Source organism: Balaenoptera acutorostrata, chromosome 10, assembly GCF_949987535.1.
Source record: "Balaenoptera acutorostrata chromosome 10, mBalAcu1.1, whole genome shotgun sequence".
Lineage (NCBI taxonomy): Eukaryota > Metazoa > Chordata > Mammalia > Artiodactyla > Balaenopteridae > Balaenoptera > Balaenoptera acutorostrata.
In genome coordinates this window covers 1,119,587-1,132,803 of record NC_080073.1, presented here as the reverse complement: position 1 = coordinate 1,132,803, position 13,217 = coordinate 1,119,587, and the positions used below count along the sequence as shown (strand labels likewise).

Sequence of the window (13,217 nt, the reverse complement as noted above, 5' to 3'; positions counted from 1 at the left end):
CTTCCTGTGCTTCAGGGCAAAGCTTTTTCAAAAGGCAGGCAGCCCAGCTGGCTTGTTCCCAGCTGTCGAGTCAACCTTGCCGAGAGCCCTCAGACCCCCGGACAGGGAAGGTGCCAGAAGAGGCTGGGGCTCGGGAGAGGACCCTTCCTTGATGGGAAACCCAGGCTGAGGAGCCTGATGCCCCACCTCGCTGCCCCGCGCTGGGGTCAGGCAGCCGCACGGCATTAGCCTCGCTGTGGGGCAGACCCAGCCTGGGCCCCAGGGTGCACATCCATCCAGACGCCCGGTGTCCTCCGGGGCATGACCACCATCACCCCCATTTCACAGATCAGCAAACTGCATCCCAGAGAGAAGAGCCTTACCCACATCACACAGCTGGGAAACATCAGGGCTGGGTGGTCTTCCTCACAGGGTTTCCCGCCAAGAGAAAGGACTTCTCGTTTCAGCCGGTGGACACACCCCCAGAGGTTGGTCACCTGGAGCAAAGATGCCCTGGCTTGGACCCGGGTCCACAGCCTCCAGCTGATGTGTTCACGGCTGTGCTCCAGAAATGGGGGGGCAGAGGGGCAAGAGAGATTGCCAGAGACCGAGTCCTTGTTGTGCTTTTAACTAAACTTGTGCTTTGAGACCTCTGATTCACGTGCAGTTGTGAGAAATAACTCAGAGGGGCTGTGTGCCTGGCCCAGTTTCCCCCAGAGCTGACATCTTGCAAAACCACAGGGTTATGGCGACCAGGATACCCTCGGGGGTGAGTCAGGCCGTCCCCACAAAGACCCCATGTTGCCATCTTGTAGCCCCACGCCGTCAAGCCTGACCACCACTAGTCTGGTCTCCATTTCTCTGATTTGTCCTTTTTTTTTAAAATATAAATTTATTTATTTTACTTATTTTTGGCTGTGTCGGGTCTTTGTTGCTGCATGCGGGCTTTCTCTAGTTGCGGCGAGCGGGGGCTACTCTTCGTTGTGGTGCGCGGGCTTCTCATTGCGGTGGCTTCTCTTGTTGCGGAGCACGGGCTCTAGGCGCGTGGGCTTCAGTAGTTGTGGCACACAGGCTCAGTAGTTGTGGCTCGAGGGCTCTAGAGTGCTGGCTCAGTAGTTGTGGCACACGGGCTTAGTTGCTCCGCGGCATGTGGGATCTTCCCGGACCAGGGCTCGAGCCCGTGTCCCCTGCACTGGCAGGTGGATTCTTAACCACTGCGCCACCAGGGAAGCCCCCGATTTGTCCTTTTAAGAATGTCGTGGAGATGGAATCCCACAGTAAGTGATCTTCGGGCACCGACCGTTTGGTCTTTGGTTTTGAATGGGCTCAGGCTGCTGACCGGTGCTCTGGGCCTGGCCTGGGCTGGGAGGGAGAACGCTGTCCGTCTCCTGCCTGGGGGACAGGACACGACCCTCCCCCACTAGGAGAACTTTTGGTGGATTTAGGTCTTAAGCCCTCAGAAAGCAAAGGCCCTGGGGTTGGGCCGGGCTGGTTACCTTAGGGGAGGGTTTGGGCTTCTGAGCCTGTTTCCCTGAGAGGAGGTGGTCCCTGCCCTGCCTTCCCGGCAGCCCCTCTGCCCCCCGTGCGGTGGTGGCTGGCACGGGGGCCTGCCCTTTCCCCGACACAGCTGGCGGCTCCTCCCAGGTCTAGAATGGGCCATTGTGTACCCAGCGCCGACGTGCTCCAGACATGGAAAAAGAGCCAAGAGCGGGAAGCCACCTGGGCTTGTCAGAGCAGTTAACCCGGAGCCGACTCCCTGAGGGGCTTCACGGCCGGTCAGCAGGGCAGGCGCCAAGCCGCTCAGGAAGGAGGTGGCCTCGTGGGCCCTGGCCCTGGGCGTTCGTTCACAGGGACACCCGGCAGCCAGGGCTCTCTGGCCCCGCGGCCTCTTCCCGAGCAGCCCTCCTTGCAGACCCTGAAGGAGCCCCTGCCGCTCCCGTGTTCTCGGCCCCTAGACTGGTGGCCCGGCCCCGCGGGAGGCCCGCCATCTCGGCTGCAGGAAGGGGCTCATTCATCTCGTGTGGCTTTTCCCAAGTGGTCTGGCTCGCCTGCTCCGGAAGAATCGGGGTGGTGGGGGGACCTGGGACAGCCTGTCCCTCTCCAGGTGGATCCAGGACCCTGGATGAGGCCCGTGGGGGGTCGTCACAGGGGAGACGCGGCCCCCGCCCGAGAGTCAGATGGAGACACCGTGGACACTCAGGCCTCCTCGCGGGCAGCTGACCCTCTGTCCCCTCACCCCTCCTGACGCCACGCAGCTCTTGGAAAGAGAGCTGAGGGCAGAGGTGTCATGGCCCCGACCTGGTCCGGAGAGTTCTGTGGGCATGTGTCCCGTCTCAGCTCACAGCAAGCAGGCCCACTTAATGTCCGCTCGGGGCAAGAGGAGTGAAGCCGGGAAGCCGGGGACGGGGCCCGGGTAGCCCCACAAAGGGCATGGTCAGGTTCTCAGCCGCAGGCGGGGCCGGTGTCAGAGGAGGTCCCCGCAGGCTGATGGCTGAGGAGGGCGGGCCCGGCCGCTGTGCACGTCCGGCAGAGGGGCAGCCGTGTCCACAGGCGCAGGGGGACAGCAGACCTGCCTCTCAGGCCGGCAGGCAGCCCGCTGGATCCACGTCCTGAAGCCCGCAGGGGTGTCCTGCCCAAGCCCTTCCCGGGCCTCGTTCCTGCACAGACAGCCCTGTGACCCGGCCGTCGTGGGTGCCCCTCACCCTCTTCAACCAGGGGACGCTGTGTCAGGACAGACAGACTCAGAGAAAACAGAATCCACTCAGACTGACACCAAAACATCTTCTGAGCTATCCCTGTGTGAAATCATCAGAGCGAACATACGATGCTGCTCACGTGAAAGAACCCCCCAGACTGATGCTGAAACCGTCCCGGGGCACAGGTGCGGAGGGGGGGCCACAGAGTAGGCTGGAAGCAGGGGCAGCGCGGCCGGGCTGACTGGGGGTCCCCACCCCGGGCCCGCTGGCGGGGTCGGCTCTTCAGAGCCGAGCGGGAGGGGCTGCGAGGGACCGACGGGCTCCTGTCTCCCCTCCCGCAGGTGGCCATCTACAACACGGACCCCCTCATCTGCCGGGCGGGGCTGAAGGTGTGCTTCGGCATCCAGCTGCTCAACGCCGTCTCGAGGGTGGAGCGGGCGCTGCCCAGGCTGACCTTGCCCTTCCTGCTGCTGCAGGGCTCTGCCGACCGCCTGTGTGACAGCAGGGGCGCCTACCTGCTCATGGAGTCCGCCAAGAGCCAGGACAAGACGCTCAAGGTGAGCAGCCGCCCCACGTCCCTGGGGCGGGGAGAGTGGCGCCCCTCTAGGGCGCCTGCCCGAACCCTTGGTTTAGGGCTGGCCTGGCCCCCGGGGAGGCACGTCCCAGGAGCACGAGGTGTCTGTTGATTCCGTGGGAGCTCGAGAGTCATTAGCTGATCGTTCATCCGGTCAAGGAAAGAACCGCAACTGGCCTCCGGGCAGAAAAGGTCGTCTTCCTCAGAGAGCGTTAGGCGTGTCAGGCACGACAGGACGGAAAATGCTGTTTCGGGTGGAGCAGTTCCCGAGTGTCTGGCTGAACCGGGAAGACCCCTGGCTGGAGGATGGGGAGAGAGCAGGTGCACCGGCTGTGTCCCTGCCAAGTGGCAGCGGAGCCTGAAGGTGGCTCTGCGTGGTCGGCTGGGCAGACCGCCGCCCCAGGGCACACGCGCGAACAGACGTGTCCCTGGACAGCGCCGCCCCAGCTTGGGCACGGCCGAGTGGACGCCCCGGTCGAGGGCCACCTCCCGCTAGGTTGTAGGGAGCGCGGGCTGCTCCCCGCAGGTGCCACACCTGCTGCGTGGGGGCCGGCACTGGCGCTCAGCTCTCTGCCCCGAGCCCGCTGCACCGCTTGCCCCAGCGCGCTGTGCTACAAAGGCTCTCACGTGTCCGCACTGTCCAGCGCCCCCCCGTCGCGGCTAGGAGCAGCAGCCCCTGGCCCAACACCCCTGCCAGAGGGAGGCCCGGACAAACAGCAGGAGGAAGGAGGGGAAGGAAAGCCACTCCCATCACGGCGGGAGACGGTCCCAGCCGCAAGTCCCACGTTGGCACACCCGAGAGAGAGTTGAAATTCAGAAAAAGAATTGAAATCAGGGTCTCGAAGAGATATTTCCACCCCATGTTCACGGCGGCCAAGAGGTGGATGCAGCCCCAGTGCCCACTGAGGGGAGGTGGTCCGTCCAGGCAAGGGGGTGTTTTCCAACCTTGAAAAGGGGGAAGTTCTGACACCTGCTGCCACACGGATGAGCCTGGAGGAGGCTGTGCTCAGCGAAATGAGCCGGTCACAGAAGGCCAAATAGTGCGTGATTCCACGCACATGACATATGCAAAGTAGTCAGAGCTCACAGAAATAGAAAGTAGAGGGACTTCCCTGGCGGTCCAATGGTTAGGACTCCGCACTTTCACTGCCGGGGCCCTGGTCAGGGAACTAAGATCTTGCAAGCCGACTGGTGCAGCCGAAAAAAAGAAAAAAGTAGGGCGGTGTTTCCAGGGGCTGGGAGGAGGGCATGGAGGAGGGCGCTGTAACGGGGCCAGGGTTCAGTTGTGCAGGGTGAGGATATTGCACCGCGTGCAGAGATACTTAACACCACTGAGCCGTACACTCGAAAGTGGTTAAGATGGTGAATTTCATGTTATATGATTTGTACTACAGCTTAAAAAAAAGAAAACTTGGAGATAGCTGTTAGAAATCGCTGAAATGGCAAGAAGGCAGGTGGTTATACACATGGAGAGTTCAGGGGAGGTCTGGCTGGAGATACAGATTCTGAGTCATCAGCACATGGGTGGTTTTTACAGCCAGGGGCCTGGACGGGGCTCCTGGGGAGAGGGGGAAAGAGGCCCGACCCCGCCTCGGCCGCACCAGCCTGCAGCTCAGGAGGGCGGCATGCTGCAGTCTTGACCAACAGGCGGGAAGAAGACCAGGAGGGTGGAGAGCTGTGGGAACCACGGAGGAAGGTGTTTCTAGAAGGTTACCCTGGTCAGCTTTTGAATGACGCTAAGAAGCCAAATCCTACGAGAGTGAAAGTGATCCCCGGCCACGGCGACGCGAGGGCCGTGGAGCTGGTGCCAGGACCACCGCCGTGGGCGGGTGGGAGTGAGGGTCAGCCGGGGCAGGCTGGGGTCCCACAGGGAGGAGAGGAGGCGCAGGTGGGGCAAGGCTGGAGGGGGAGTGGCGTGGAGAGGGCAGTGGTTTAAGAAAGGATCTGGTGAACATGCTGGGACCTTTGCAGCTGTTTGCAGCACCACCTGCTGACCAGGCGTGGGTGCGTGGAGAGGGGGTCCTCTCCATCCGCTGCCCGGCCGCCTTGCCCGCACGTGTCACTCGCGGTAGCCGTGACTTCCTGTCTTTCCTAATTGCAGATTTACGAAGGTGCCTACCACGTCCTCCACAAAGAGCTTCCCGAAGTGACCAGCTCCGTCTTCCGTGAGATAAACACGTGGGTCTCTCAAAGGACAGCGGCGGCAGGAACGGGGTCCCCGCCCTGAGTGCCCTGGCCAGCCGTCGGGCCACGGTCGGGGAAGCAGGCAGAGGAAGGGCAGGAGCTGGCTTCTTAGATGTGGCTTGCCAACAAACAAACAAAAATCACAAATTGGAGGAATCCCTAGCACAATTTACTAAAAAAAAGAAAAAAGACAATCTTGTCGCACATCAGGCCGTCCGCCACTGGATCTGCCTTAAGTGGTGGACACTTTATGCAAAAATAGGAGGTCACAACACTTCCCAGAGAATGTGCTGGAAGGCCTTAGGCCGCAGAGCCCTGCCCCGCCTCTCCCGCTCCGCAGGGTCCCAGGACCCCACTGCAATAACTGGAGGGGTCCCCTCCCGCCACCCTGCGCTCCGCCCTCACGGCCTCGACTGGGGCCCCCCTCTGGCCGCCGGGTGCGGGGCGGCATCCACTTCCCCGGCAGACTCTTGTGCCGCCGCGGCCCAGAACATGCCTGCACTTCCTCGGCACGTGTCCACCCGTGACCTGCGTTAGCTCCTTGTCCGCCGGGAGCCCGGGGTGGGCTGTGGGGCAGGTGGGGCTCGGCCCAGAAGGGGCACCCTCGCCCCCTTCCCTCCGCGGGGCACGTCAGGGCAGCTGCTCGTCGCTGCCTAGTGTTACCTGGGGCTCAGAGGGCGCTTGTGTTGGAGATGGAATGGCTCGTGTGTATAGCGTCTGTTCTGAAGCAGAGCCGGGTGGGGGGTGGGAACCAGGGGGCTTGAAGGCGTGGGTGCCTGACTCCCCTGTACAGCCCCGGGGGGCGGGCCTAGGAGCCCCGTGCGGGACAGGCCTGCCGGGCCACAGCCTCCCTGGGAGCCTCGGTGCTGGCAGCACAGCTACCTCTGGTGGCCGGAGAAGCTCCCCACGCGGTGGCCCTGCCCACGGCTGCAGGCCTGAGGCCACAGCAGCCCCGCTGCCTTTCTCGGTGCCAAACCCACGGCCCGCCACCCCTTGGCCCTCAATTGCGCCAGAGGTAAACGGGGTCACCACCCACCCAGGGGGTACTTTGACTTTGAAATGGGACTCGCCGTCAGGTCTTGAGGCCCCACCTGCAGATGTCGCCGTGGTGGGGATGGAGCCGCCGGGGCGTGGAGCGCTGGGGGAGGTGCGGTCCCGCCACCCCAGGGCTTCCCTGCCTGACGCGGAGGCTGGGGGCTAGGGCTCCCCACTCCTCCTCCTCCTCCTCCTCCTCCTCCTCCTCCTCCAGTGGTGGGAGCTGATGCCCCACGTGTGCCCGGTTCTTCCGGGTCTGGTTCTGGGTCCACCTCCAAGGGCCCCCGAGCTGCTCACCCCCAGCGACGGTCAGCGGGCGGGGGCCTTGGTGTGTGTCCTGCTGCCCCTGCCCCTTGGGAGGGAGAGGCACCCAGGCACCCATCCCCGGGGAACGGCACCTGGGTCCCCACAGAGAGCGGCTTCATCACCACATCTTATTTCTCTGGCTTCTCTTTGGAGGAGAAAAACGTAGAAAATGCAGAGAGAGGTCGGCCCCACCTGCCCAGCTGGGCAGCAGTGAGAAAGTTCCTGCTCTCGGGCTAAGGAACGGCAGAAACTCCACCCACAAACCCCAGACACCCAGCCGTCCCACCCCGCAGGTCACAGCCCGCCCCTCGCCCCCCCCAGAAGCATGCCATGGCAAGGCCATATCCCAAATTAAATACCAGGCACGTGGTTTGACCAGTAATCTTTCGATGCATGAATTTATTTGAAAGCTCTTATAGAGGCATATTCAGTCACCTTTACAGATCTGGTTAAAGAATCGCCTGCATTTAAAAGAAAAAAGTTATTTGAAACCAGGACTGTTTCCTCATCTGGGAGGGGGCACAGGGCACGCCCACCTGCTGAGTCAGGGGTGCAGGTAGCAGCGTCTGGAGGCCCCCGGGGAGCGCCCTCCCGTCCTTGCTGCACTGAGCAAGTCTTGAACTGGGCTCACCCTCCATGTTGGCGGCTCCGTGCCGATACCTGGAGCGCCACCGCCATGCCATCGCCGTGGTGCAGGGGAGCTGGGTTTGGAAAGGAAGCGAGGTCACACATGGCCTGGCCTCGAGGTGACAGGAGGACAGAGGTCACAGAGGGGCCCTGGACATGCAGCCTATCCAAACCACGCCTGGGAGGACGGACCTATTACTCGGGACACTGGGCCCAAGCACGCCTGTGAACTCGGTGCCGCCCTGTAACTCAGAGGCCGTGCTGGGCCACACGAAGTGGTTTCATGCCTGAAAAAATCTCTAGGAAAAGATGCCACCCGCAGCCACTGGAGGTCCCAACCCCGCCAGGGCCCGTTCCTTTGCCGGGATGGGGGGTGGTGACCCCAGCTTCCCCTTGGCTCTTGGGGGCCCTGGGGCTTGTGATGAGAGCTCTGAAAGATGCTCTGGAAACCCCCTGCAGGGCCCCACCCTCCTGCTCTTTCCTTCACCAACTGCTGACATCACCCTGTTAGGATCGCAGTGATTTTTCCAAGCAATTTACTGGTTATTGTCATTGCTGCAGCTCAGCCATCTCCCTACACGTAAGCTGTTAGTGGGGACCCGTGTATCAGTCTAGAACTATTACAGGATCAACGTCTGCCACAGCTAACCCTAATAAACCACATGTTTTCTGATGGTGTCGTCTGCCTGTCTGTGTGATCTGACTGCAACGTCCCTTGCAGAGGGACCAGCGGCCCTTTGCGAGGCTGCACTGGGGGTCTGGGCCGGTCCCCCGATACACCCCAGCATGCGGAGTGGACTGCACGCCAGCTTTCTCGTGCAGACTCGGCCGCCGCCGCCGCCACCAGGGGCCGGGCCGCCCCAGTTCAGGGCTCCACGGCTGACCCTCCTCCGCAGTCCCACATAACTTCTGACGATTTAGAAGCAAGTTCTGATCTCCCCCCACGTGGCTGCACCTCTGCCTCGCCCACCTGAGCGCAGGAGACCCCAGCTCGGGCGGGTGCCTGCACCTCTCCCCCCGTCCCCCCTGCGCCTGACCCAGAAGCGGAGGCTGTCGGCTGCCTGTCTGTCCAGGCGGACCATCTCCCTCTGGCCGCACTGGCCCCAGGGCTGTCACTGTCCCCTCCTGCCGGTGGCCACAGCAGCCTCCTCTGGGTGCCCCATCTCCCCGCTTGTGTCCCATTGGTCTTTTCCCACATAGCGGCCAGAGCGGGTGTTCAACGAGTCAGGGGGTGGCCCTTCCCACTCCAGCCCTCGTGGTCCCATCTCATGCAGAGGCGGCCACGGCCCTCCCAAGCCTGCAGGCCCTGGGCCTGTGGCCACACGCCAGCCTCTCTGTGGAGCCTTCCCACCACCCTGTGTGGAGCTACCCACTCCCTGGCCCCCGCCGCCCCTCCTGCAGCACAGCCACTGCCGTCTGACTCGGCCGCGTTCTGTGGACCCTCGGTAGCCCTGTCCCACCGGAGCTGAGCTGCGGGAGCTGGGTCCTCGCGTCAGACCTCTGTGTGGTTTCCAGGGGTCCCTGGTAAATATCTGTCCAGGCAGGGAGGGGTTGGGGGACCAGGGCTCTCTCTGGGCCAGGCTGGAGCCTGGAACTGGGGTTATAGGCACAGGGCCCACTTCTTGGTGGGCGCCCGTGCCCTCACCCAGGCCACACCTCCAAGGGCCCCCTTGGGTTTAATGCTCTGCTGTTGCTGGCTTGAAATCCTCAATCTTTCTGGGCACCGTTCTCCTCCCGAGTTCTTGGACCATCCTTATGATTACTGCTCTGGACTCTTCCTTGGGCAGGTCGCCTGTCTCCACGTCACTTAGTTCTTCTTCTGGGCTTTATCTTTTCCTTCGTCTGGAACATGTTCCTTTGCCCCCTCGGTTTGTCTGAGTTGCTATTTGTATTTTATGTCTGTTAGTTACATTTCTCGACCTTGGAGAGGGGGCCTCTGTAGGAGACGTCCTGTGTTGTCCCAGCGGTGCTCTCTCCTCTCGTCACCCAAGCTACATGCTCTAGGGGTGCCCCCAAGAGGGCTGCGTGAGCCCTTCTGTGGCAGGGGGCTGACTACGTGGGGCGTCTGGTGGGCCGGGTCAGCCCCTGGCCTGGCTGGTTGCCAGGCCTTGCCTCGTGTGGATGCCGCTGGCTGCTGGTTAGTGGGATCTGGTCACGAGGTGGCGGGTTGTGGAATCCTAGGGGACCCCAGGCTAGTGCTGGCTCACTGGTGGGCAGAGTCGGGGTCCAGAAGACCCTGGGATGTTGCCCACCCACTGGCGGGTGAAGCCAGGTCCTGGGGTTAGTGCCGGTCTACTGGCAGGAGGAGCCGGGTCCTGGCGTCTGGCTGCAGGGCCCAGGGGTCCCAGAGCTGGTGTTGGATGGCTGGTGGGCGGGGGCCGGTTCCTGACACAGTTGGGTCTGGGGTCCAGGGTGTCCTGAAGCTTGCGGTGACCTGCTAATGGGCAGGGCCGGGGCCCAGCTGGTCCCAGGGCGGATCTGGCCTGCTCTGGGCGTGCTGGGTCCACAAGCTGTAGGACTGTGGTTTTCTTTTCTTTTCTTTTTTTTAAATTTAATTTTTATTTTATATTGGAGTATAGTTGATTTATAATGTTGTGTTAGTTTTAGGTGTACAGCTAAGTGATTCAGTTATACATATACATATATACACTGTTTCTCAGATTCTTTTCCCACATAGGTTATTACAGAATATTGAGTAGAGTTCCTTGTGCTATACAGTAGGTCCTTGTTGATTATCTATTATATATATAGTAGTGTGTATATGTTAATCCCAAACTCTTAATTTATCTCTCCTCTGCCCCCACGTTTCCCCTTTGGTAACCGTACGTTTGTTTTCTAAGTCTGTGTGTGTGTTTTGTAAATAAGTTCATTTGTATCTTTTTTTTTTTTTTTTTAGATTTCACACGTAAGTGATATCATATGGTATTTGTCTTTCTCTGTCTGATTTACTTAGTATGATAATCTCTGGGTCCATCCATGTTGCTGCAGATGGCATTATTTCATTCTTTTTTATGTCTGAGCAATATTCCATGGCATATATGTACCACATCTTCTTTATCCATTCCTCTGTCGATGGACATTTAGGTTGTTACCATGTTCTGGCTATTGTAAACAGTGCTGCAGTGAACACTGGGGTGCATGTATCTTTTCAAATCACAGTTTTCTCCAGATATATGCCCAAGAGTGGGATTGCTGGGTCATATGGTAGTTCTATTTTTAGTTTTTTAAGGAGTCTCCATACTGTTCTCCATAGTGGCTATGTCAATTTACATTCCCACCAACAGTGTAGGAGGGTTCCTTTTTCTCCACACCCTCTCCAGCATTTATTGTTCCTACTTTTTTTTTTTTTTTTATTCATTTATTTATTCATTCATTTATGGCTGTGTTGGGTCTTCGTTTCTGTGCGAGGGCTTTCTCTAGTTGTGGCAAGTGGGGGCCACTCTTCATCATGGTGCACGGGCCTCTCACTGTAGCGGCCTCTCTTGTTGCGGAGCACAGGCTCCAGACGTGCAGGCTCAGTAATTGTGGCTCACGGGCCCATTTGCTCCGCGGCATGTGGGATCTTCCCAGACCAGGGCTCGAACCCGTGTCCCCTGCATTGGCAGGCAGGATTCTCAACCACTGCGCCACCAGGGAAGCCCTGTTCCTACTTTTTGATGATGGCCATTCTGACGGGTGTGAAGTGATACCTCATTGTAGTTCTGATTTGCATTTCTCTAATAATTAGCGATGTTGAGCATCTTTTCATGTGCCTCTTGGCCATCTGTATGTCTTCTTTGGAGAAATATCTACCTAGGTCATTTGCCCATTTTTCGATGGGGTTGTTTGGTTTTTTGATATTGAACTGCATGAGCTGGTATATTTTGGAGATTAATCCCGTCAGTTGCTTTGTTTGCCAGTATTTTCTCACATTCTGTGGGTTGTCTTTTCATTTTGTTTATGGTTTCCTTTGCTGTGCAAAAGCTTTTAAGTTTATTTAGGTCCCATTTGTTTACTTTTGTTTTTATTTCTATTACTCTAGGAGGTGGATTGCAAGAGATCTTGCTGCGATTTATGTCATTGAGTGTTCTGCCTATGTTTTCCTGTAAGAGTTTCATAGTATCCAGCCTTACATTTAGGTCTTTAATCCATTTTGAGTTTATTTTGTGTATTTTTGTGTATGGTGTTAGAGGATGTTCTAAAGTAAGTCCCCTACATAGGAATGAGTTCTGTTCTGAGAGTGCATTCGTAAGTCCAGTTTGTTTGTAAGTCCAACAAAGTTAGCCTAGGTACCCAACTAACACAGTGGGCTATGTAGTACTGTACTGTAATAGGTTTATAATGCTTTTCACACAAATAATACATAAACACAAAAAATAAAACATTTTTTTAAATTTTTTTTATTTTTATGGCTGTGTTGGGTCTTCATTTCTGTGTGAGAGCTTTCTCTAGTTGTGGCAAGCGGGGGCCACTCACTATCGCGGCCTCTCTTGTTGCAGAGCACAGGCTCCAGACGCGCAGGCACAGTAATTGTGGCTCACGGGCCTAGTTGCTCCGCGGCATGTGGGATCTTCCCAGACCAGGGCTCGAACCCGTGTCCCCTGCATTGGCAGGCAGACTCTCAACCACTGCGCCACCAGGGAAGCCCCAATAAAACATTTTTAATCTTACAATACAGTACCTTGAAAAGTACAGTAGTGCAACAGCTGGGATACAAGGGCTGGCATCAAGTGAACAGGGAAGAAGAGTTACTGATTGGAGGAGGGAGAGGAGGTGGGAGATGGTAGAGCTGAAGGATCGTCAGCAGTAGGAGACGGAGGGCAAGCTGCAGTGTCACTCATGCCTGACATTGATGGACCGCACGTTTCGTTCGCAACTTGAAGGTTTGTATGTAGGGGACTTGCTGTAATTTCATTGTTTTACATATAGTCGTCCAGTTTTAGGGCTGTGGTTTTCTTGGTCTGGTGTCTGCCCCCTGCTGGGCAAGGCTGGTCCAGCGGCCTGAGCAGGCTCCCTGGAGGGCAGGGCCGGTGCCTGCCCACTGGTGGGTGGAGCTGCGCCTCGCCCGTCTGGTGGGCAGGGCCGAGTCCCAGGTGGCTGTGAGCTCAGCAGGTCCCAAGGCAGCCTGTCAGCTGACGGGTGGGGCTCTGTCCCCGCCCAGGGGGCTGTTTGGCCCAAGGCTCCCAGCACTGGGCCTGCAGGCTGCTGGGTGGTGCTTGGTCTTGGCGCTCACAGGCCAAGATATCAGCCCAGTAGCAGCAGCAGCTGTGTTCACGGGGCCGAATGTCCCCCAGTGTATCTGCCACCGGCGTCTGTGTCCCCAGGGTGAGCCTCAGCCGCCCCCCACCTCTGCAGGAGACCCTCCAAGAACAGCAGGTAGGTCTGGCCCAGGCTCCCATCAACTTACTGCTTCTGCCCTGGGTCCTGGTGCGTGTGAGGTTTTGTGCGGCCCTTTAGGAGTGGGGTCTCTGCTCCCCCGTCCTGTGAGGCCCCTGCAGTCAAGCCCCGCTGTCTTCGCAGCCAGAGGCTCTGGGGGCTCCCGGCGCCGGACCCCCGGGCTGGGGAGCCCGACGTGGGGCTCAGAGCTCTCACTCCTCGGGGTGAACCTCTGCAGGGTCATTATTCTCCAGCGTGTGGGTCGCCCACCTGGGGGTAAGGGACTCGTACTGTCTCGTCTCGTCGTCGTTCCTTCTTTATGTCTTTAGCCGTAGAAGATCTTTTCTGGTAGGGTTTGGTCTTCTCCATGGATGGTTGTTCTGCAGGCGGTTGTGATGTTGGTGTACTCGTGAGGGGCGGTGAGCTGCTCTCCTGAGGTGACTTCTGATGAAATTTTTGAT

The 13,217-nt window shown here is 58.8% G+C and overlaps 1 protein-coding gene across 3 annotated transcripts in view; it reads left to right on the top strand.

Annotated features, from left to right (window-relative positions):
* The window catches only part of MGLL (monoglyceride lipase), a 104,636-nt gene extending 96,562 nt beyond the window's left edge, over window positions 1-8,074 (top strand). For all 3 annotated transcript variants that reach the window (XM_057554551.1, XM_007179192.2, XM_007179191.2), the window contains exons 7-8: window positions 3,017-3,232; window positions 5,351-8,074. In XM_057554551.1, the coding sequence (XP_057410534.1) occupies window positions 3,017-3,232; window positions 5,351-5,476 (342 nt within the window). In that variant the 3' untranslated portion in view covers window positions 5,477-8,074. The remainder of the gene's footprint in view (window positions 1-3,016; window positions 3,233-5,350) is intronic.
* Window positions 8,075-13,217: the final 5,143 nt, after the last annotated feature.